This window comes from Drosophila miranda, chromosome XL, assembly GCF_003369915.1.
Source record: "Drosophila miranda strain MSH22 chromosome XL, D.miranda_PacBio2.1, whole genome shotgun sequence".
Lineage (NCBI taxonomy): Eukaryota > Metazoa > Arthropoda > Insecta > Diptera > Drosophilidae > Drosophila > Drosophila miranda.
Genome location: NC_046673.1, coordinates 3,096,121 through 3,120,723, shown reverse-complemented (window position 1 = coordinate 3,120,723; position 24,603 = coordinate 3,096,121). Strand labels below are relative to the sequence as shown.

General features: G+C 42.1%; 1 protein-coding gene and 1 long non-coding RNA gene across 3 annotated transcripts; both read left to right on the top strand.

The window, feature by feature from the left end:
* The first annotated feature begins 606 nt into the window (after positions 1 to 606).
* LOC117191421 (AP2-associated protein kinase 1-like) lies at positions 607 to 18,714 on the top strand. The gene is made up of 2 exons (XM_033396295.1): positions 607 to 1,446; positions 18,214 to 18,714. Exons 1-2 carry the CDS (start codon positions 694 to 696, stop codon positions 18,574 to 18,576), a joined length of 1,116 nt encoding a protein of 371 aa, XP_033252186.1. The 5' UTR covers positions 607 to 693; the 3' UTR covers positions 18,577 to 18,714.
* Positions 13,734 to 15,322, top strand: LOC117191431. 2 transcript variants are annotated; one of them, XR_004474055.1, is made up of 3 exons: positions 13,734 to 14,003; positions 14,084 to 14,807; positions 14,908 to 15,322. It is a non-coding gene; the product is annotated as an uncharacterized LOC117191431 (long non-coding RNA). The 2 variants fall into 2 exon arrangements; XR_004474054.1 differs by having other exon boundaries at positions 13,739 to 14,003; positions 14,084 to 14,254; positions 14,416 to 15,321.
* Positions 18,715 to 24,603: the final 5,889 nt, after the last annotated feature.

The window sequence follows — 24,603 nt, the reverse complement described above, 5'->3', positions numbered from 1 at the left end:
ATATACTTTATGGAGTCGGAAACGATTCCTTCTGGACGTTACACACATCCACTTTTACCACAAATTTAATATACCCCAATACTCATTTTGAGTATCGGGTATAAAAAGAGAGTAACAGAGGTACTTATAAGCAGCATGAAGTTAGTGGAGAGCACCACATGGCGTAAGCCAGCAGCATATCCGTATCATGGCAAAAACTAGAGGTCCGAAACAGTTGAGGCAAATACTCCTAACGAGTGTAGCACCAATATGGTTTGATGCAATGAAGCAAAAAACATATGACCAGTACAGAGACGGTGCGCCCTGAAAGTATGATGTATTTTCAGAACGGTATCCCAAGACGCCGCAAGAGTGGGAGCAGAAATGATTCCAATCCATCAGCTGGCAATAGAAGCCACAGGAGAGAGGACACACTGGAATTACTGACCAAGAGAAAATAGAAAATGGAAATGAAAAGAGTCGTTGGATAATAGAAGCAAAGGCCGTGCAAGCCCCTGCAGCCTGTCCAAAAAAAAATTTTATAAAAATACAACAAATATATTACAATATATTACATTGCGCGATGTCAAAGTGACATAGGCTAACAGAGCCAAATGTCAATCGGTGCTTAAATAGGGAACGAGACGAAAAAAGGCCTACAACGACAAATAGTAAAACAAACGGAGGAGAGGTATAGACGGTTAAAAAAGGGAGATGAAGCGCCGATTTGAACACGAGGAGACCTCCGATAGCGGAGAAGAGGTGGAACTGACCGACGGTGCGCGCGCGCCAACCGCTGCAGAGAAGGCCAGATGGAGGCAGCAGCGAAGGGCGGAGCCGGACGTAGGAGCCAAAAAGCCGCTGACCCTACGCGACAGATTCGAGGCGGTGAAGCGGAGGTTCCTGCAGGCGACGCCGGAGGAAAAGCGCAGGATCCACCGGGTGCTGGAGGCGGCGCTGGCGATGAGTCGTCGGAAGCGCGAGCGGAAGGAGGCGCTGCGACGACAGGCGGAAGAGGGCACCGGCACAAAGAAGCCCGGCGAGGAGAGCGACGAGGCGCCGCCACCCCCACCATTCCGGGTGGTGCTGCCGCCGATGCAGCCCCAGGCCGAGGAGCCGGAGGCCAAGGGGGCGCAAACCCAGGCCACGGGCGAGCTGCCGGGGTCGACCCAAGCCCAGCCCACGGATCCCGAGTCCGAGTGGCAGCGGCGGCTGCAGCAGGCCGAGGAGGAGGAGGAGGAAATGTGGCAGCCAACGCCACAGTCCGAGGACGACGAGGGCCCAGCGCGGCATGAACAGCAGGCCGAGGAGGAAGAGCAGCAGAATCAGCAGCAGCAGTGGCAGCGCCAAGGGCAGCAGCATCAGCAGCAGCAGTGGCGGCAGCAACAGCAGTGGAGAGGACCCGAGGCGGCAGTGATGGGCCCGTACGTGTCGCAAGAAGTGCGGACCGCCGTGCGACAGGGGATGGTGTGGCACCACCACCACCAACCACCAAACCAGCCAGAGGCCGGTGCTCGGGTATGGGAGGAGCCTCCCCGAGGCAGCAACAGCAGGGACCCGCGGAGGAGGGACCCCGGACCCGCCCCCACGACCGGGACGGCAGAGGCCGATGCGGCGGCCGAATCAGCGGCGACGGCAGAGCCAACCGAGACGGCAGCGACCGAGACGCCGGCTGCGGAGACAGAGAGGGCCGAGGCGGCGGCGGCCGAAGCAGCGGCGACGGCGACGGCAGAGCCAACGGCAGTGGGCGGCGGTGACCCGCGCGCAAGCCCAAATCCGGCTCGTGGGGAGGAGGATTAAGAAGCTGGTCAGCGAGCGGGCCACCCGATACCACATCGCGATGTCGGCCGCACGCACGGAGGTGTTCCGGGAGCAGAAGCAGTAAAAAACGGGCAAGTAAGAAAAAAAAGGAAAGAAAAGAGAAGCACACATTTAAGAAAAATCAAATAAAAAGGAAATGAATAAACGCCAAGAGAGGGGCGAAAAAAAAAGGAAGAAACCGAATACTTACTTGGGGAAGAAAGGGGGGGCGAGGAGGATCGCCTCAGGAAAAGGAACCGACCAGCGGCCCAGAAAACCAGACCGTGGGCGGATCCGGAAGAAGAAAGGAAGCGCTAGAAAGAGGTCGAATAAAAACGGGATGATAGTCAATACTTACCAGAGGCCATTCATGAAACCATGATGCGGAAGTGAATACGCATACGCACACGCCGGCACGGAATATCGAGTAGATCGCACAGACGTCCCTACGCTATATCGATAGTGTTAGGTTCTCTGAAGAGAACGCGTGCTTAAGTTCTGAGTGTCAATACACTACATATGTAATTGGCGACGAGCGTAAAATAAAACGTATTAATATACATACACATGTTAATATATGAACAACAATATGTCGAAAAATGAAGTACCAACATTCTATCAAATGGCAACAATTGCTGAGTTTTCGCCACATCAAGAAACGTTCTGCATTTGGAAAGAAAAATTCGACATACAGTGACGAACTAAATTTTTGGCACAGTAAGCTTATTAAACTTTCTGGCCACCGTGTGACCCTTTCGATAACGATATATGGTAAAAATAAATTTAGCCAACCAGATCATAGTATTTAGTATATATATATATTAAATTTGTTTACAAAAATTCAAACTAAGCATTAGTATTAAATAAAAAACTTTAAAAAGTGTATATTTCGTTGAACAAAATTATTGGCACACTAGGCTTTATACATTAATTTTTCAGTATTATGTCCGATTGGGCAGCTCTTTTTTTTTGGAAATATGGCAGCCTGGTTATCCCGTTATTTAAAATTTTGCAAATTAGCATTTGGAAATTTAAATTTGCGCTTAAATTGGGCTTGTTTTGATTTTTGCTGTCAATATGCCACCGAAACAAAAGGAAACCACCGTAGCGCAGAGGAAAATAATCCTGCACTTGCATAATCAAGGCAAATCGTATGCGGAAATAGGCGAAATTACTAAAAAATTAGTAGACTCGATGCCAGCTCGCTTATCGGCCGTCATTAAGGCTAAGGGATTAAACACCAAATATTAAAAATTTGTTACATACGTACAATATCTTATTTTTAAGTTTTTCTTGGGGTGTGCCAATAATTTTGTTCATCGAAATATACCTTATTTTTTAGTTTTTTAATTTTTACTATTACTTTGTTTAAGTTTTTGAAATAAGTTTTTTGTTTATGTATAATAAATACTTTAATCTCTTTGTTCAATATACTTTTTATACTTTTATACGGTGGCCAGAAAGTTTAAAAAGCTTACTGTGCCAAAAATTTAGTTCGTCACTGTATGTACATACATACATACATATGTACATTTGTGCGAATTGAATGTGAAAGAGGAAAACACAAAAAAGGCAGTTTTGTTGAAGTCGATCGGTACAGCGGCTTACACTGTACTACATATGTAGTTTGTGCAATCCGGTATCACCCGTATCAAAAGCATACAAAGAATTATGTGAAATTTTAAAAACACACTACACACCACCTACACTCATATTCAGAGAGAGAAAAAAATTTCACATGTCCACAAAAAGTGAAGATGAGACTGTAGCGGAGTGGTATGCTCGAGTTAAACAATTGGCGTTGGAATGCAAATTTGGCTCAAATCTGGAAGCGTTTGTATTAAACCAATTTGTGATGAGCCTTCCCAACCCCATATGTATATGAAAGAATACATATGTATGTATGTATGTATGTGAAAAAGACGAAAATCTAACTCTGGCTGATGCACTCAAGAAGGCGATGATCATGGAGACGAAGATGAGCACAAGGAAGACAGAACACAACGTCAACTACATGTATCAAAAGAACGGGACTAGTCAATGGCAGAGGCAAAGAGGCGAGAACAGAGATCAAGCAAAGAGCAACGGCAGAAGTCATTTCAAGGGCAACCGAAACGTGAGTTACAGAGGCGGCAGAAGCGACGGTGACGGCGACGGCGAAAACGACTGCGACGCTGGCAGAGAAAAGAAGCAGCAGCCATGCAAATTAAATAACTGCGGTAGCGGATTGCGTTTTTAAAAAGTTTTTATTTAACTTCTAAGTTTACAGATATAGATTTAAGTTGAGGGTCACAAAGGATTTCGGACAAAGGGTTTGCGCGATCTTAGTTTTTAGCTCGACTTTTCGGGAATAGTTTTTCTATAAACATCTCAATTGATTTCGCCATCCCGAGTATTGGATTTCGTCATCCAAAGAGAGAACTGTAAAATGCCCAAAGTGCAGGATCTGCAGAAAGCCGGGTGTGAGATTGTTTATGGGAAGCCGGGTGTGGGCAAACATTGGTTTTCCATTTAGGCGAGTTTCAAAGATTGGGATTGTGGCGGGAGCCATTGAGATTGTACATCTTAGAAATCAATAAGGCGGAGGCCCAAGATTGAAATTGTTTTCGTTTTGGAAAGCCAAAGATTGTTTACAACTCGTATAAGAGCTCAATAGAATTGGGTACGTTAACTCCCCCCATTCTTAAATGTTTCGTCCCGATACATTATGAAGTTCTGATAGAGCTCTAATTTCTTCTGATAGTATTGGAATGCTGCTTTCCACTATTTCTTCTGTCGGTATTCTTATTGATTTAATAAGTACAAATTTGGTTAATTTATAGCCGAAGTAAAATAACATTATCAATATCAAAATGATTAAAAATAATGTTGTTAATGGTAAGGCCGTATTACCTTATGTTATAAGGGGATTTAAAATATTAACATTATCAAAAGAAAATTTTTTATCATTCGATTGTACATAATCAACTAATTCAAAATCGCTATATCTATGATGCGATATGTATTTTAGAATTTTACCCTTATCATTTATGTGGGTTATATTATTTATTTTAATTGTGTTGTTGAATATAAGGAGATACGAACCTACCAAAGTAGTATTGTCTACGTTATTTTTGCCTGAAACTAATATGGCACCATCCTGAATGATGTCTATTTCTTTTTTTTTCCCTTTTTATACCCGATACTCAAAATAAGTATTGGGGTATATTAGATTTGTGGTAAAAGTGGATGTGTGTAACGTCCAGAAGGAATCGTTTCCGACCCCATAAAGTATATATATTCTTGATCAGCATCAATAGCCGAGTCGATTGGGCCCTGTCTGTCTGTCCGTCTGTCCGTCCGTCCGTCTGTCCGTCCGTCCGTCTGTCCGTCCCCTTCAGCGCCTAGTGCTCAAAGACTATAAGAGCTAGAGCAACGATGTTTTGGATCCAGACTTCTGTGATATGTCACTGCTACAAAAATATTTCAAAACTTCGGCCCGCCCACTTCCGCCCCCACAAAGGACGAAAATCTGTGGCATTCACAATTTTAAAGATATAAGAAAACCAAAAACGTAGAATTGTAGAGAATGACCATATCTTTAAGACTGCGGAATCTGAATTGGATCGTATTATTATTATAGCCAGCATCAAGAAAACAATTTCATTTTTTCTCGCCCTGTCTCTCTCTAACACACACGTAGCATAGGCGGCTTTGCTTAGAGTAAAACATTAGCGCCTAGATCTCAGAGACTACAAAAGCTAGAGCAACCAAATTTGGTATCCACACTCCTAATATATCGGACCGAGACGAGTTTGTTTCAAAATTTCGCCACACCCCTTCCGCCACCGCAAAGGACGAAAATCTGGGGATATTCAAAAATCTCAGAGACTATTAAGGCTAGAGTAACCAAATTTGGTATCCGCACTCCTGTTAGATCTTACTATAAAACGTGTGTCTCAAAATTTCGCCCCACCCCCTTCCGCCCACACAAAGGGCGAAAATCTGTTGCATCCACAATATTGCACATTCGAGAAAACTAAAAACGCAGAATCATAGATAATGACCATATCTATCAGATTGCTGAATCTGGATCAGATCAGATCATTTTTATAGCCAATAGGAACAAATCAATTTGCAGTGGCTACGCAGCGCCCGACGTCACGCTCAGACTGATTTTCTGTCTCTCTCGCACGCACTCTTTGTCGTGTCGTTTAATATTAGCGGCGTCTGCCGGAGGAGAGCCATACTGACTTAGTATCGGGTATAACCGTAGAGTTGCGGTCTCCGCAGCAACTCACAACGTTCCCCCTCGTTTTTAGTGCAGTTGGCTTTAAAGCCATTAAGTTAATTGGTGAAACAGGTCTTCTTTAAATTTATTTGTGCGTAATTGTTACAAGTTTCACTTTTAAAATTATTCATTAAATAGTATTTCTCCTCACATTCACAAACTTTTTCACTTATAACTAACATTCCATCAATTTGTGAGATGGCTCTGGCATGGTAAAACTTGCAAATATCATTAATTTGAGGATATTTTATATAAATGATTATTAAATCTTCATTTCGAATTACTTTAACCGTTGCAATGTCCAGTAGATCAGACAGTTCAACAGGCTGTTTTTCATGCTTATAAATGTCCTCTATTTCATTTTTATTTAAAATTTTTGTATTGAAAATGTTTACTTTTAAGAGGGTTATGGTATCAACTAAATTTAGTAGGTCAAAAGTTATTAATTTTAAACGATGCTTTCTCAGTATCGTTTTTTCATTGAAGATGACATTTTTTAATGAATTTTATAGCAATTCAATTTCTTTGAAAAATTGGGAATTTATTATAAATTGTTTATTATTATTTTCAGTTAATTCATTTACTTTATTTTGTATTTTAAAAAAGTCGTCATGATCAGGGCTGCCTGCTATCCATTTCCAAATGGTACCTAATTCATTTATTCCCCTTTCATTCCGTTTTGGAACTAATTCTGAAATCATTAATTTTATTAGACTTAAGTCCATTGATATTTCCCACTCATCGTCTGAATTAATTGATTTGTTGACATATTTGGATTCTATATCAATTATCTCTCTATAAAAACTCAAATTAGTAATATGGAAAAGTTCGACGTATGTTTCATAAGTGTAAACGACTCTGTCGTCTTTGAGCAATAGATAGTCAATATGCGTATAGTTAATTACTTCCGGAGTCGTCAATATAACAAAAGTCAGTATAAGTATATTCGCATACATTTTCTGGAAAAATGGAAAGCACTTCCTTAATATTTAATGTTATCTTTATGTATAATTCTGTTTCTATTGTTGATTATAATTTTATTCGGTCGATTTTCCTTAACTACCTGCTTTTTGTATCGGGATTGAAGTTTATTTCTTTCCCCGAATTTCTTTTCATAAACTACTTCTCCTATTTTATATTCTTTTTCTCTTCTATCTTTGTTATGTAGCTTAAGCATTTTGGTCTGAGCTTCCTTAAGTAATATTGGATTATTCTTGTGCTCTATTTTGTTATACAATATGTCATATGGCATTTGAATGGTCGTTGAATGTATCGTCAGATTATATTTCAGTGCCGCCCTTATTATTATTTCTGAATAATCTGTTAGATTTAGTTCATCCTTGATGCACCGCGCTATTTCTGTTAGTGTGGAATGTACCCTTTCTACCTGACCATTTGAGGTGCTGTGTCTGGGATCAGCATAATAAATAGTTAAGTTACTTCTTTGTATGAATGATCTAAATTGTGCTGAAGTAAAGCTTGGTTCGTTGTCAGTCATTAATGATGTTGCTAACGGAAAGTGTTGCAAAATTTCCATTACCTTATTTTTAATGTTTAATTTACTTTGGATTTCCTTGACCACCAAGTATTTGGAATAAGAATCTATACAAGTTATGAATGTTAGGTTTTGGGCATAGTATATGTCTAAATGTAATTGATCTCCTTCTTTTGCTGGGATGGGAGCTTCCCCAATTGGAATTTGTACAGGGTGTCTGTGATATTTGTTTTTGTTACAGATCTCACAATTTTTTATATATTCTTTTAATTTTTTGTGTAGGTTTGGCCAATAATACAACTTAGTTATATGTTTGTAATTTTAGTCTAGTCCTCTATGGGCTCTGCAATGCTCAATTCGAGTCTGCACTCTTTAAGTCTCTGGCGAATATGCTGGGAAGCGAGCACATTCACACGACGCCATACCACCCCCAGTCAAATGGCATGATCGAGCGTTGGCACAGGTCCATGAAAGCCTCCTTGATGTGCCAACCGGATATACCAGGGATCAAGCTGCTTCCAACCGTCATGCTGTGCCTCCGCACGTGCTTCAAGGAGGACATTAAGGCATCAGCAGCAGAGATGCTATATGGGTGTACGTTACGTCTTCCCAACGAGTAATTTTCCGAAGTGGATGTGCCGTCGGAACCACTCGACTTTGCAGGCCAGTTCAGGAGAAGAATGCAGGTGGTGAAGCCAAATCCAGCTTCGCATCACATCAAGCGCAAACTCTTCCTGCTTAAGGATATTCACAATTGTTCTCATGTCTTTGTCGGGACTGATGTTGTAAAAAAACCCTTGGAGCCGCCGTACACAGGACCATACCCGATTGTATCCAAGTCATCAGACCGGGTGTTCACTATCCGCATTAATGGAAAAGAGACAGCTATTTCAGTCGACAGGCTCAAGCCAGCATTTATGGCGAATTCCGAGACCAGCTCTTCTGACGATCAGCTATCAAATGTCCCATTACGGACATGTGAGAAGAAAAGACAAAACTGAAGATTTGTAACTTTTCTAGGGGGAGTACTGTGGCAGCCCCTCAGCAACACTGATTCGGACAAGCGGTCTGGCATCTTGATATCTTACTTCGTCGCTAAGCACAATAAATGTAGTTAAAATAATAATTAATAAAAATCCAGAAGAAGAACTCAAGCGTACATTGGCCAATGCGCCAAACACTGTAGCATGGTGGCGCCCTCTGTCGAGACACCTAACCTTTGTTACACGTAGATTTACATACATACATAGATCGTGGTTCTTTCTGATCTAGCTGTACATGTAAGTCGCGTAGATCAACCTCTGCCAGTGGCTCAATTGTTCCGCTGCGGTATTGCCATTTTAGCCTATTTAAGGCTAGATCTAGCTTATTTGAAAACTCTAGCCTTTTTTAATTTCACTTAAAAATTCACTACGTCCCTTGGCAAAGTACTGATGACACTTTAAAGCTGTAGTGCTCATGGCTGGCAGAAATATAAGAAACATAAAATTGGATGTAGTTTTCTTCCAATTAAGATTTTGACTGTCGACTAGGCGGGATATTTAAACACATTACGTTTTTACTTACGATTCGCGAGAAGGGGTTCTTGAAGGGCTCAGCGATTTGTCTCTTCCTTTTGGATTTTACAAGCGCACCCGAACAGACCTTTTCGTCTTAAAACAAAGAACTCACGCGAATAAAACCAAAAAATATATGTAAAGCAAAATACCCGACCATTAATTTGAATCGCAAAGTATTGAAGGCATCCGTGGACAATTTTAAATAATTCCCGGTATTAATAGTGGCAAAAGTTACATATTTTTCGGTCAGGTAAATATAGAGTGAAAAGAATTTAAAAGAAAACACATGGATTTTCAAAAAAATATTCTTCAATAGTTTTCGGATGGCCAGGGCGTTTGCAACCAGTGTTTTTGTTCACAACGAGCAACACAAGGAGACGGAAAAATTACGGTTCTACAGAAAAGGTGAGAAACAAGGAATATCTCTCTCTGCAAAGAAAACAACAAATTCTGACATAACCTTTCCTTAAAAATCAGATCAGTTTTCGTCAAGGGCAGGAAAACCCTGGAAAAGTGGCTAGGCTCCCCGACGCAACATTCTTTGGCAGACCAGCAGCCGCAGCAACGCGAATTTTGCGCAGTCTGGGTCTGTTCGATTGTCAGGAGCGGGTGAGCGGGGTCAACGACCGGAGCAGAACGTCGGGAGAAAAAAACTCTGGAGACAAAAAGAAAGAAAGCAGAGCGCAGGCGAGGGCATGCCGGCCGAATTTTGCTACTTCATTTCGATTTCGGGAGTGTAGTTTGGGAGTTTGTAGTTGTAGAGTTTGGGTTTAACTAAACGTTAAAATCATTTAAAGTTAAAATATCGAAAATCAAAAACAAATTCCAGATCACAAACACATTCACAACTGGACCAAAAAAAAGAACAAGTGAAAATTAACTGTAACATGCAAACTGTGTGCAAGAAGATCTGAAATGATTTGTGAAACAACCAAAACAACAATGTAACACGACGCAAATAGTCTATCAGGCAAAACCCCAAATTAAAACACAAAAACATCTAACTACCACCGATCTTCGAGAAGGCCTTCGTTGAGTATCTGGGTGAGTCTCAACAAAGAAAACCAAGAAAGAGAAAAAAATAAATAAAATAACTATGTAAAATCAATTGAAACACAGCACGAGCGTCGAAGCGCCATACCCTTCTTTGCAAGATAGAGTATGCGTTTGAGCGACGTGTTGAGTGTGGAGAGAGAGAACGATGCAAGCAGCACAGCCCTTACTCCGATTCTTTCGGTGTTTGTTTTGATTATTGCGTTTGCTGACTTCTTCGTCTCGTTGGTGGTTGAATTAGGAAACATTTGCATTTCATCTTTGTACGTATATATGTATGTATACTATTATTAATGTTTCTTTTGCTATTGATTAACTAACAATTCTTTTCAGCCGGTTGTGTTGTGTTAAAGTGAAATTATGAAGAGAGAGCATTTTTGAAGAAAATTATGAAGAGAAAGAATTTTTGAAGAAAATTATGAAGAGAGAGAATTGTTAAAGAAAATTATGAAGAGAGAGAATTGCTAAAGAAAAATATGAAGAAAGAGAATTGTTAAAGAAGAAGATTAACAAAAAGGGGAAGAAAAATTATAGAAAAAATACATATGTACATAAAAAATACAAAGAAAAACACACATACATTTACATACAAAATACATTTATCCAATTACAAATAACTGATTACAAAAATAGGAAAATAAGAGAAAAAGAAAAAAAACAAACAAAATCGTGTGCAGTTGGCACAATGGTGGTGGGTAGTTTTATCAGTTATGATAACTTATTATGAATTTAAGAATTAAAGTTTTAGTAAATATTATGGATTAATAAACACGTATGTATATTTCCTGGAAGTAATGTGAAGAAGAAGAGAAATAATAGGTATCGTTTTTTGGGAGTTTTTCAGATTCTTATTACGCGCAGAAAAGCGTTGCTGCATAACATCAAGCAGACTCACTAATACATATATATATTAGAATGTGTGTATTGGTTGAGAAATAGAGGAAAGTAAGTGGCAGGCTCAAATTTAACTATCACGTCGTTCGTTGGTGATCCCGTTACCCTCTGCATTGCGCGACTCGACGGATGCAAACATTAAGGAAAGGGACATTTTTTTAATGTGTGCCCTGAGGTTGGAGATGGAATGGGTCAAGAACCCCCCACAGGCTGTTTTTGCTAGCTGTGTCCCATCGACCTTCTTCTCTGCCAACCGGATACTCAGGGAAAGGCCAACGTTAAGACCGGCCTTACGCTACGGTCTGCACTGTTGTTGTTGTTTACATTTATACAGAGGCGGTTGGTACATTACAAAGCTTTGGTCAGAAGTACATACTGACTTATCAATATGCTGGCAAAAACAAATCTTTTGAATAAATCGCTTTATTTGCCATTGGAATTTTAAGTCTACCGTGGTCAAATGCTGTGTTTGAACGGGTATTCAGTCAAATGATTATCGTTAAGGCCAAACATAATATTAAATAATATTAGTTTTGTTTTAGAAATATTTAATTGTTTTATGTATATGACTAAAATTCTTTTGAAATTTAACGAATATGGATTGCGCCGTCTTGGCAAATGTTGCCACAACTACCAATCCCCGGGAAATATTTAAATTGAACACGTTCGAGCGATAAATATACCGACTCGAGTAATAACGAATTAGATGAAATAACAATACAATTATAAATCTGTTTTATTTGTAGCTGAGCCTGTTTTTTTAAATTTGTAGCTTGTTCTAGCTTGTAATTTTCTAAAATCTAGCAAAACTTGGCATCACTGCTGCACTGTCGATCATCTCCATATTGGCTTGAAAACTTAACTGAGTAAACTTTTTTACATTTTAAAGTTAGAAGAAAGTTTGTGCTTTGATGTTAATATTGATGATCTTCCACTTTATAAAAACTCGAATGCACAACTTTGGCCCATCCTCATTCGATTAGTGAATGGAAAAATGCACCCATTCTGCCCATTGGTATTTTTCTGGGAAAATCAAAACCCACCTGTTGTGATGAATTTTTAAACAAATTTACATGTGAATTACAGGATTTATTTCAAAATGGAGGTGAGCTAGGCAACAAACTTATTAAAATAAATATCAGGGCCATAGTGTGTGATGCCCCTGCTAGGGCTTTCATCAGCGGTACTCCTGGCCATGCATCTTCTCATGGATGTTTAAAGTGTACACAAGTAGCACGAAAATTAAATAGTCCTTTAGCATTTAAAACTGATTGTGGAATTTTAATAACTGATAATGATTTCACCAACAGAATTTACCCTAAACAGCATTCCCAAAAATACTTGACATAGATGACTGCATTTGAATCGGTTAACATCAGTTCATCGCTTGCCCAGATTCCCTTAGACTGTATGCATCTAATCGATTTGGGAGTCATGAGCAAATTGCTAGTTAGGATTATTATCAACAAAAATTTTTTCTAAAATAGAAAAGCCTAACATTATTAATATGTCTAACAAACTTATCTCTTTGCGTAGAAATATACCTAAGGAGTTTGTTTGGAAACCAAGACCCTTGAACGAACTACTCAAATGGAAAGCTACAGAACTTAGACAATTCTTACTGTACACAGGAATTTTCGTTTTTAAAAATGAACTATCTGCGGATTAGTATTATGTTTTCCTTTTATTGCATTGCGCCTATAGGTTGTTGTGCTTCCCAAAGCTACGAGGATCTAATTTAGACATCTCCCAGGGCATGTTAGACAATTTTGTAGACAATTTTCCTCGTATTTTTGGCGACAATAGTATTTCTTATAATATTCACAGCTTGTTGCATGTGAAAGACACAATACAACAAGTGGGCGACCCAGTTGAGGGCTCCTCGTACGCTTTCGAAAAATATTTACAGCTTTTAGAGCGCTATGTCAGAAAATCAACGAAAATATTGGAAACAATTTATAGAAAAATTTACGACGAAAGGTTTCCGACTTCCTCGCTTGACTCAGAACCTAAAATCTCCAATAAAGTTATAACTTTTAAGGGATGCAAATTGACAGAACATGCATCAAACAACTACTGTTATGTAGAAGGTTGTATACCTATGTATATTTATTGTATCAATTTTAGAAGATTTTGACAGAACAGTTATAGGGCGACGACTGATTAATTTGAGGATTTTTTCTGATGAGCCCATTCCTTCATCCAGCTTAGGAATTTATTTAGTGTAGACAGAACCCTCTCATACGGAAGAAGTATTTGCGTTAAGTCAAATTGAATGAAATGAAGGCTATAGTGATGACATATTTAGGCGAGCTAATAGTAATGCCATTGCTACATCACGTACAAAATTAAGTTGTTTTGTTTTACTTTTTTGAAAATGATATTTAAAACTCTATAAAAATTTCATAAGCAGGTTTTTAGTCCGTAGGCACGCTAGGCACTCGTGCTATACGTTAATCGGGCATGCCCTCCACAACGGTGTATGGGGCATCTTTCAAACATTTTCATACCTTGTTTCGAAAAAAAAACGAGGGGGAACGTTGTGAGTTGCTGCGGAGACCGCAACTCTACATTGTAGTGGCGCCTGTCCAACCAAAAATATCGGATAACCGTCCCACGGTTTCCCCTTCTCTTAGACATGCACCTTGCACCTTTTGGGCAGTTACGCGCAAGAAAAAAATTACATAAGTTAACAGCGGCTACTGTCAAGGTGTGGTGAGAAAAGGGGAATGAGAGAACCAAGGGCTCAAGCGGAAGGAGAGTGGCTTGGGCATGTTCTTTCCAATGTTACTCGCGATCCCAGACGGACGTCTGAGGAAAATACTCAAGTAGTGCAGTGAAAGGAAAAATTCTAACCTCGACCGTAATTACCGCGTGTCCATCGTGGCTAAGACCTAGTCAAAAGATCAGCCGACCATTCCTACGTTTATTAAGCGAAGGCCGAACCCATCGGGTGAGTGAAAATTGTACCCCAACTGCCGGCCAACAGAAAATTAAAGTTCTTTTTTTTTTTTCTTAAAAACCTAACCATAGGTTTGGCCGTACGTAATACCGTACGAAACGCCGGTCGTAGTGCCGTAAGCCGTACCCACTACAGTCTCGTCACCTTACCACACATATAAATACCCAGCGTCCCGATCGACTACAGTATGTGTTAGCCGTCTTCGCCCCCAAATCTTCTTTCGGCGTGGCGTCTGCATACATGTGAGCATCACTGTATTTACCGCACCGTGTACCGGCGTGGGTCCACACACATACAAGCCTTGCTCGGCCTACACCAGTGAAAAACGGTCGATGGGCTTTTATCTACGCGTGCAGTGACATACATATGTACATCTGTGTGAAATTGACTATTCCCTCTTCAGTGACTTTCGTCATTGCTACGTCGCTTACGCCGCCCGCATACGAACAGTAACGCTAAAGGAGAAGACATTTACCGGTGCCGAAATACTGTTTGCGTTGCTGATGAAGTCATTCGGTGTCTCGATCATGATGGCTATGCCCATGCATTTCTTCATATTAGAATAATACTTTGGAACCCCACTATTGTACTGACCCTAGGATTAACATTAAAAGTTAAATTCGTGGGATTCGGTTTGGTTGGCTTATCATAAAGAAATGTGCAGCTAGAAGGAAACGAACTAAAACTAATACTCGCGCGTATCGCCTATCTACTCTGACACACTGATATTTACAAGTTTTCAGCCACCCTCATCGACCACATGGAAGCGCTTTCATCGTTGGATTTGATCGTAATGTGAGTGATAACCTGTGAACGTCTGCTATATGTGAATTCAAAATTTTACGCAAGTCGAAGCAACATTAAAGATTCCATGCCTCGACCGTAAACTTCCCAGCCGTACTGTAACGCTGACCAATCCAATTGTTCACGTGTTTGTTTTGTTCTGCTCTTTCGCAAGCAATGTAACTTTCTGCAATTCCGAATCTATCGACAACCGAACTTATGATTGGGATTACCCCACAAGCAATTGCTGTGCACTTTAAAGGTGCACCCATCCGTCCCTTGTTTTTGCATTTAAACTGAAAACCATTCGAATATATTTCTATTTGTGTAACGTAATTACCATTATTCCTGAATATACTCTTTATAATTAGTTGACTCTAGTCTAATAAGATCTTTCATCATGATATTTTTATATATATATAATTAATCTTAATTGCAGCTTATTTGAACATATTATCCTTATTACTTTAGTAGCCTTTATACATATATATCTACCCTCTTAGCGGCCATGAGAGCTTGTAGGAAAGTTTAATGAATAAACTGTTTGTTAATTGTTGCCGTTATTAAGGATCATGTGGCGCCGAGATGACGTAACCTAGCAGAAGTAGAGCGTTTATTTTAGGGATCGTTACCCATTTCTCAGCCTATTTGGACCGGTGCGATCAAGGAAGGGTGGGCATACCGAGTTGCAATGATACCGCAAGCAACTCCCGCTCGAATTAGTTCCGCTGACTCATCTCCCTACACTGTCATTTCTCTGTAAATTTCTTCCGTCTGAACCTTGAACCGCACGCGAAACTTATTTTTATTGTCTTTGCTCCTAATGCTCGAGCTCGTGACGCGATCTCTCCCTACCCCACCCCCACTCTACCCGACTAACCATGAGACCGGCAGCAACGCGTGCATGGATCTCGATCATACCCTCCATCTGCTCGTCTACCGTTTCAGATCCTAGCCTCCTGCTTCGTTATCTGTTACAACATTTATACCCGATACTTAGTCAGTATGGCTCTCCTCCGGCAGACGCCGCTAATATTAAACGACAGGACAAAGAGTGCGTGCGAGAGAGACAGAAACTCAGTCTGAGCGTGACGTCGGGCGCTGCGTAGCCACTGAAAATTGATCTGTTCCTTTTGGCTATAAAAATTATCTGATCTGATCCAGATTTAGCAATCTGATAGATATAGTCATTATCTATGATTGTGCTTTTTTAGTTTTCTCGAATCTGCAATATTGTGGATGGAACAGATTTTCGTCCTTTGTGGGGGCGGAAGGGGGTGGGGCGAAATTTTGAGATATACGTTTTATAGTGACATCTTAAAGGAGTGTGTGTACCAAATTTGGTTACTCTAGCCTTAATAGTCTCTGAGATTTGTGGATGCCTCAGATTTTCGTCCTTTGCGGGGGCGGAAGGGGGTGTGGCGAAATTTTGACACAAAACGGTCAAGGTCCGATATCTCAGGAGATACAAAATTTGGTTGCTCTAGCTCTAATAGGCTCTGAGATCCTTGAACTCACATTTTGCAATTGGCAAAACCGACCCTGAAACCTGTGTGTTAGAGAGAGACAGAGCGAGAAAGAATGAAATTGTTTTCTTGATTCTGGCTATAATAATTATACTATCTGGTTCAGATCTTACACTCTAGAACATATAGTCATCCTCTACGATTCTACGCTTTCAGTTTTCTTGTATCGTCGAAATTGTGGATGCCACAGATTTTCGCCCTTTGTGGGTGCGGAAGGGGGCGGGGCAAAGTTTTGAAGTATACTTGTATCAGTGACATATCACAGAAGTCCGGATATAAAATGTCGTTGCTCTAGCTCTTATAGTCTTTGAGCACTAGACACTGATAGGGACGGACAGACGGACAGACGAACAGACGGACGGACGGACGGACAGACAGACAGGGCTCAATCGACTCGGCTACTGATGCTGATCAAGAATATATATACTTTATGGAGTCGGAAACGATTCCTTCTGGACGTTACACACATCCACTTTTACCACAAATTTAATATACCCCAATACTCATTTTGAGTATCGGGTATAAAAACAGAGTAACAGAGGTGCTTATAAGCAGCATGAAGTTAGTGGAGAGCACCACATGGCGTAAGCCAGCAGCATATCCGTATCATGGCAAAAACTAGAGGTCCGAAACAGTTGAGGCAAATACTCCTAACGAGTGTAGCACCAATATGGTTTGATGCAATGAAGCAAAAAACATATGACCAGTACAGAGACGGTGCGCCCTGAAAGTATGATGTATTTTCAGAACGGTATCCCAAGACGCCGCAAGAGTGGGAGCAGAAATGATTCCAATCCATCAGCTGGCAATAGAAGCCACAGGAGAGAGGACACACTGGGATTACTGACCAAGAGAAAATAGACAATGGAAATGAAAAGATTCGTTGGATAATAGAAGCAAAGGCCGTGCAAGCCCCTGCAGCCTGTCCAAAAAAAAATGTTATAAAAATACAACAAATATATTACAATATATTACGTTGCGCGATGTCAAAGTGACATAGGCTAACAGAGCCAAATGTCAATCGGTGCTTAAATAGGGAACGAGACGAAAAAAAGGCCTACAACGACAAATAGTAAAACAAACGGAGGAGAGGTATAGACGGTTAAAAAAGGGAGATGAAGCGCCGATTTGAACACGAGGAGACCTCCGATAGCGGAGAAGAGGTGGAACTGACCGACGGTGCGCGCGCGCCAACCGCTGCAGAGAAGGCCAGATGGAGGCAGCAGCGAAGGGCGGAGCCGGACGTAGGAGCCAAAAAGCCGCTGACCCTACGCGACAGATTCGAGGCGGTGAAGCGGAGGTTTCTGCAGGCGATGCCGGAGGAAAAGCGCAGGATCCACCGGGTGCTGGAGGCGGCGCTGGCGATGAGTCTTCGGAAGCGCGAGCGGAAGGAGGCGCTGCGACGACAGGCGGAAGAGGGCACCGGCACAAAGAAGCCCGGCGAGGAGAGCGACGAGGCGCCGCCACCCCCACCATTCCGGGTGGTGCTGCCGCCGATGCAGCCCCAGGCCGAGGAGCCGGAGGCCAAGGGGGCGCAAACCCAGGCCACGGGCGAGCTGCCGGGGTCGACCCAAGCCCAGCCCACGGATCCCGAGTCCGAGTGGCAGCGGCGGCTGCAGCAGGCCGAGGAGGAGGAGGAGGAAATGTGGCAGCCAACGCCACAGTCCGAGGACGACGAGGGCCCAGCGCGGCATGAACAGCAGGCCGAGGAGGAAGAGCAGCAGAATCAGCAGCAGCAGTGGCAGCGCCAAGGGCAGCAGCATCAGCAGCAGCAGTGGCAGCAGCATCAGCAACAACAGTGGCAGCAGCAACAGCAGTGGAGAGGACCCGAGGCGGCAGTGATGGGCCCGTACGTGTCGCAAGAAGTGCGGACCGCCGTGCGACAGGGGATGGTGTGGCACCACCAAACCCTGCACATCACGTGGGCCTCGGGGCCCGCGCCATGTGAAGCCCAGCCAGAGGCCGGTGCTCGGGTATGGGAGGAGCCTCCCCGAGGCAGCAACAGCAGGGACCCGCGGAGGAGGGACCCCGGACCCGCCCCCACGACCGGGACGGCAGAGGCCGATGCGGCGGCCGAATCAGCGGCGACGGCAGAGCCAACCGAGACGGCAGCGACCGAGACGCCGGCTGCGGAGACAGAGAGGGCCGAGGCGGCGGCGGCCGAAGCAGCGGCGACGGCGACGGCAGAGACAACGGCAGTGGGCGGCGGTGACCCGCGCGCAAGCCCAAATCCGGCTCGTGGGGAGGAGGATTAAGAAGCTGGTCAGCGAGCGGGCCACCCGATACCACATCGCGATGTCGGCCGCACGCACGGAGGTGTTCCGGGAGCAAAAGCAGTAAAAAACGGGCAAGTAAGAAAAAAAGGAAAGAAAAGAGAAGCACACATTTAAGAAAAATCAAATAAAAAGGAAATGAATAAACGCCAAGAGAGGGGCGAAAAAAAAAGGAAAAAACCGAATACTTACTTGTGGAAGAAAGGGGGGGCGAGGAGGATCGCCTCAGGAAAAGGAACCGACCAGCGGCCCAGAAAACCAGACCGTGGGCGGATCCGGAAGAAGAAAGGAAGCGCTAGAATAAGGTCGAATAAAAACGGGATGATAGTCAATACTTACCAGAGGCCATTCATGAAACCATGATGCGGAAGTGAAATACGCACACGCCGGCACGGAATATCGAGTAGATCGCACAGACGTCCCTACGCTATATCGATAGTGTTAGGTTCTCTGAAGAGAACGCGTGCTTAAGTTCTGAGTGTCAATACACTACATATGTAATTGGCGACGAGCGTAAAATAAAACGTATTAATATACATACACATGTTAATATATGAACAACAATATGTCGAAAAATGAAGTACCAACATTCTATCAAATGGCAACAATTGCTGAGTTTTCGCCACATCAAGAAACGTTCTGCATTTGGAAAGAAAAATTCGACATACAGTTACGAACTAAATTTTTGGCACAGTAAGCTTATTAAACTTTCTGGCCACCGTGTGACCCTTTCGATAACGATATATGGTAAAAATAAATTTAGCCAACCAGATCATAGTATTTAGTATATATATATATTAAATTTGTTTACAAAAATTCAAACTAAGCATTAGTATTAAATAAAAAACTTTAAAAAGTGTATATTTCGTTGAACAAAATTATTGGCACACTAGGCTTTATACATTAATTTTTCAGTATTATGTCCGATTGGGCAGCTCTTTTTTTTTTGGAAATATGGCAGCCTGGTTATCCCGTTATTTAAAATTTTTTTTGCAAATTAGCATTTGGAAATTTAAATTTGCGCTTAAATTGGGCTTGTTTTGATTTTTGCTGTCAATATGCCACCGAAACAAAAGGAAACCACCGTAGCGCAGAGGAAAATAATCCTGCACTTGCATAATCAAGGCAAATCGTATGCGGAAATAGGCGAAATTACTAAAAAAATTAGTAGACTCGATGCCAGCTCGCTTATCGGCCGTCATTAAGGCTAAGGGATTAAACACCAAATATTAAAAATTTTTTACATACGTACAATATCTTATTTTTAAGTTTTTCTTGGGGTGTGCCAATAATTTTGTTCATCGAAATATACCTTATTTTTTAGTTTTTTAATTTTTACTATTACTTTGTTTAAGTTTTTGAAATAAGTTTTTTGTTTATGTATAATAAATACTTTAATCTCTTTGTTCAATATACTTTTTATACTTTTATACGGTGGCCAGAAAGTTTAAAAAGCTTACTGTGCCAAAAATTTAGCTCGTCACTGTATGTACATACATACATACATATGTACATTTGTGCGAATTGAATGTGAAAGAGGAAAACACAAAAAAGGCAGTTTTGTTGAAGTCGATCGGTACAGCGGCTTACACTGTACTACATATGTAGTTTGTGCAATCCGGTATCACCCGTATCAAAAGCATACAAAGAATTATGTGAAATTTTAAAAACACACTACACACCACCTACACTCATATTCAGAGAGAGAAAAAAATTTCACATGTCCACAAAAAGTGAAGATGAGACTGTAGCGGAGTGGTATGCTCGAGTTAAACAATTGGCGTTGGAATGCAAATTTGGCTCAAATCTGGAAGCGTTTGTATTAAACCAATTTGTGATGAGCCTTTCCAACCCCATATATGAAAGAATACATATGTATGTATGTATGTATGTGAAGAAGACGAAAATCTAACTCTGGCTGATGCACTCAAGAAGGCGATGATCATGGAGACGAAGATGAGCACAAGGAAGACAGAACACAACGTCAACTACATGTATCAAAAGAACGGGACTAGTCAATGGCAGAGGCAAAGAGGCGAGAACAGAGAGCAAAGAGCAACGGCAGAAGTCATTTCAAGTGCAACCGAAACGTGAGTTACAGAGGCGGCAGAAGCGACGGTGACGGCGACGGCGAAAACGACTGCGACGCTGGCAGAGAAAAGAAGCAGCAGCCATGCAAATTAAATAACAGCGGTAGCGGATTGCGTTTTTTAAAAGTTTTTATTTAACTTCTAAGTTTACAGATATGTATAGATTTAAGTTGAGGGTCACAAAGGATTTCGGACAAAGGGTTTGCGCGATCTTAGTTTTTAGCTCGATTTTTCGGTGTCGCTTCTGGATCAAGACTGAATTGAACTTTTCGATCTTTGCATCGTCGATCCCTTTCGGGATCTGCAGAAAGCCGGGTGTGAGATTGTTTATGGGAAGCCGGGTGTGGGCAAACATTGGTTTTCCATTTAGGCGAGTTTCAAAGATTGGGATTGTGGCGGGAGCCATTGAGATTGTACATCTTAGAAATCAATTAGGCGGAGGCCCAAAACTGAAATTGTTTTCGTTTTAGAAAGCCAAAGATTGCTTACAACTCGTATAAGAGCTCAATAGAATTGGGTACGTTAACTCCCCCCATTCTTAAATGTTTCGTCCCGATACATTTTGAAGTTCTGATAGAGCTCTAATTTCTTCTGATAGTATTTGAATGCTGCTTTCCACTATTTCTTCTGTCGGTATTCCTATTGATTTAATAAGTACAAATTTGGTTAATTTATAGCCGAAGTAAAATAACATTATCAATATCAAAATGATTAAAAACGAGGGGGAACGTTGTGAGTTGCTGCGGACACCGCAACTCTACGGTTATACCCGATACTAAGTCAGTATGGCTCTCCTACGGCAGACGCCGCTAATATTAAACGACACGACAAAGAGTGCGTGCGAGAGAGACAGAAAATCAGTCTGAGCATGACGTCGGGCGCTGCGTAGCCACTGCAAATTGATTTGTTCCTATTGGCTATAAAAATGATCTGATCTGATCCAGATTCAGCAATCTGATAGATATGGTCATTATCTATGATTCTGCGTTTTTAGTTTTCTCGAATCTGCAATATTGTGGATGCAACAGATTTTCGTTCTTTGTGGGGGCGGAAGGGGGTGGGGCGAAATTCTGAGATATACGTTTTATAGTGAGATCTAACAGAAGTGCGGATACCAAATTTGGTTACTCTAGCCTTAATAGTCTCTGAGATTTGTGGATGCCCCAGATTTTCGTCCTTTGCGGGGGCGGAAGGGGGTGTGGCGAAATTTGGACACGAAACGGTCAAGGTCCGATATCACAGGAGTGTGGATACCAAATTTGGTTGCTCTGGCTCTTATAGGTTCTGAGATCCTTGAACTCATATTTTGCAATTGGCAAAACCGACCATGAAACCTGTGTGTTAGAGAGAGACAGAGCGAGAAAGAATGAAATTGTTTTCTTGATTCTGGCTATAATAATTATACGATCTGGTTGAGATTTTACACTTTAGAACATATAGTCATCCTCTACGATTCTGCGTTTTTTGCTTTATCGTATCTTTAAAAATGTGGATGCCACAGATTTTCGTCCTTTGTGGGGGCGGAAGTGGGCGGGGCGAAGTTTTGAAATATTTTTGTAGCAGTGACATATCCCAGAAGTCTGGATGCAAAACATCGTTGCTCTAGATCTTATAGTCTTTGAGCACTAGGCGCTGAAGGGGACGGACAGACGGACAGACGGACGGACGGACAGACGGACAGACAGACATGGCTCAATCGACTCGGCTATTGATGCTGATCAAGAATATATCTACTTTATGGGGTCGGAAACGATTCCTTCTGGACGTTACACACATCCACTTTTACCACAAATCTAATATACCCCAATACTCATTTTGAGTATCGGGTATAATAATTGGCGCCCAACGTGGGGCCCGAGCTGTCACAGCCCCAGTAAATGTCCGAAAGACAGTCAACTACACCCGACTGGAAATTCCTTATCCTTCTTGGTTCAGACAACCTTGCTAACTTCCTCAATATCGGTTGTGAAGGTATAGTGTAGCGAGAGAGACTGTTGAAATCCTGATGTTTTCCATTAAGCTCTTGGTCCAGTCCACTTAAGCTGCATCTGACTTAACCACTGCCGGTATATCGATCGAGTGCAAGTAGATCTTCCCTCCGTCGATCGAAATTGGGTTAATTTATGGCGACAAGCTATAACCTATCTCGCGGAGTTGAGAGTATACGCAAGGAAGTTTATGTGCAGTTTTGTCTATTTTCTATCATCCTCCCAACTATAAAGAGCGTCGTCGACTGTCGAAATCCTGAAGCTTTTAGAATAAGCTCTTGGTCCAGTTGATGCAAAGTAAGACCTACTTGGTCCAGTTTTTGTGATAGGATTCAGCCGTTGATAGAAATCAGGTGTGTATGTATGGCAAAAAGCTATCGCCTGTCTCGCGGTAGAAAGAACCTGTCCGACTCAGTATCTTTGTTTTCTACACGAATTCGTCTCTTAGACAGTGAGATTAGATAGCGAACGAGATTCAGTCTATCTCTTATGTGCATCGAAGCAGAATCATGATCCTTTTATTTAAAAACATTTTGTCATTTCTATTCCTTTGCCTTTATATATAAATTAGTCCGTATTTAGTGTCGTTATTATCTATAAAAGATCGTTGGGTAACAGATTTTGTACGATAATCATGCCCCTAAGTCGTAGTCCCGAGAATTTCGCTCAAATAGAGAATCAGGGAATAATTTGTAGCACGTGCGCCAAGGAAGTTGACTACCTAGCTCAGTTAATTACCACCAGCTGTGGACACCAATTCCACCGAGTCTGTTTTAACCGTAAAGCTGGAGCCAAAAAGCTTTGTCCTGTCTGCCACGTTAGCTTGCATGGATCGGCTTTGAATTTAGCTGAGGAGATTGCCGCAGTCCAGACTGCAAGCCAAGACCCCAGCACAACCATGCACCAGACTAGGTCTAAGGGTAGGGCAACCGATCCCAACGCAGACGCCCCAAGCGGGTCAACTGTTAGTGAGACTAACTCGGAAGTACAAATGGAAGCAAATGCCGCTTCGACCAATGCAGGTCTACACCAGGTTATTGCCGATGCTTTGGCAGCTGCAATGCAGGATCAAACCAACATATTAGCGCAGACCATAGAAACTGGCCTAAAGAAATTATCGATTCAGCAAACGGCGTCCCGTGAAAGTATTGAAAGTGTTCGTTCACAACCAATCAATACACAAACCATCGACGAAGTAGAACAACAAACGTTTCAGCAACTGTTCGGGGGTAGTTCGGAAAGACAGACGGCCAGAGAGCCACCAACTAGATATAGTCTAGGAGGGACCCCGCCAGTCTCAGAGCTACGAGCTAATAGAATAAGCCAAATCATTTCAAATTGGAAAATACGGTTTTCAGGTCATTCCTCCATTGGCGTGGACGACTTCATTGATAGGGTAAATGCCATGACCAACCAATCCTTAAATGGAAATTTTGAACTGTTAGCCAGATATGCGAGCAACCTGTTTGAGGGCAGTGCCAGTGAATGGTTCTGGCGATACCACAAGAGTGTCCCCCTCATCCGATGGTCCGACTTGTGCGTAGCACTCAAGACTCAATTCAAAGACGGACGTACCGACTTGGATATCCGCTCAGCGATCACGCAGCGGAAACAGAAGCCAAATGAACCGTTTGATTTATTCTATGAAGCCATAGTCGCATTGGCAGACAAACTAGTACAGCCAATGACTGAGCCCTATCTGTGAGAAGCTCTTAAAGCCAATTTAGTTCCAGAAATTCAACACGAAATCTTGTATGTACCCATCAAGAGTATCGCAGATCTTGTCCAAATCTACGACAATTTTGCAGCGTGCTGCGTCTAAACGACATATTAATGAGATGCATCAAACGTTCAGTGAGACGGATGACGATGCTGATGGTGTAGATGATGTAAGTATTGATGCCATGACCCTTAACTGTTGGAATTGTGGG

Bases quoted from the DNA above. Each gene is read 5' to 3' on its own strand.
- LOC117191421 (XM_033396295.1), top strand. From the start codon at position 694: ATGAAGCGCCGATTTGAACACGAGGAGACCTCCGATAGCGGAGAAGAG. The intron at 1,447-18,213 runs GTGTGGCACCAC...CGACAGGGGATG, and splicing joins CCGCCGTGCGACAGGGGATG to GTGTGGCACCACCAAACCCT.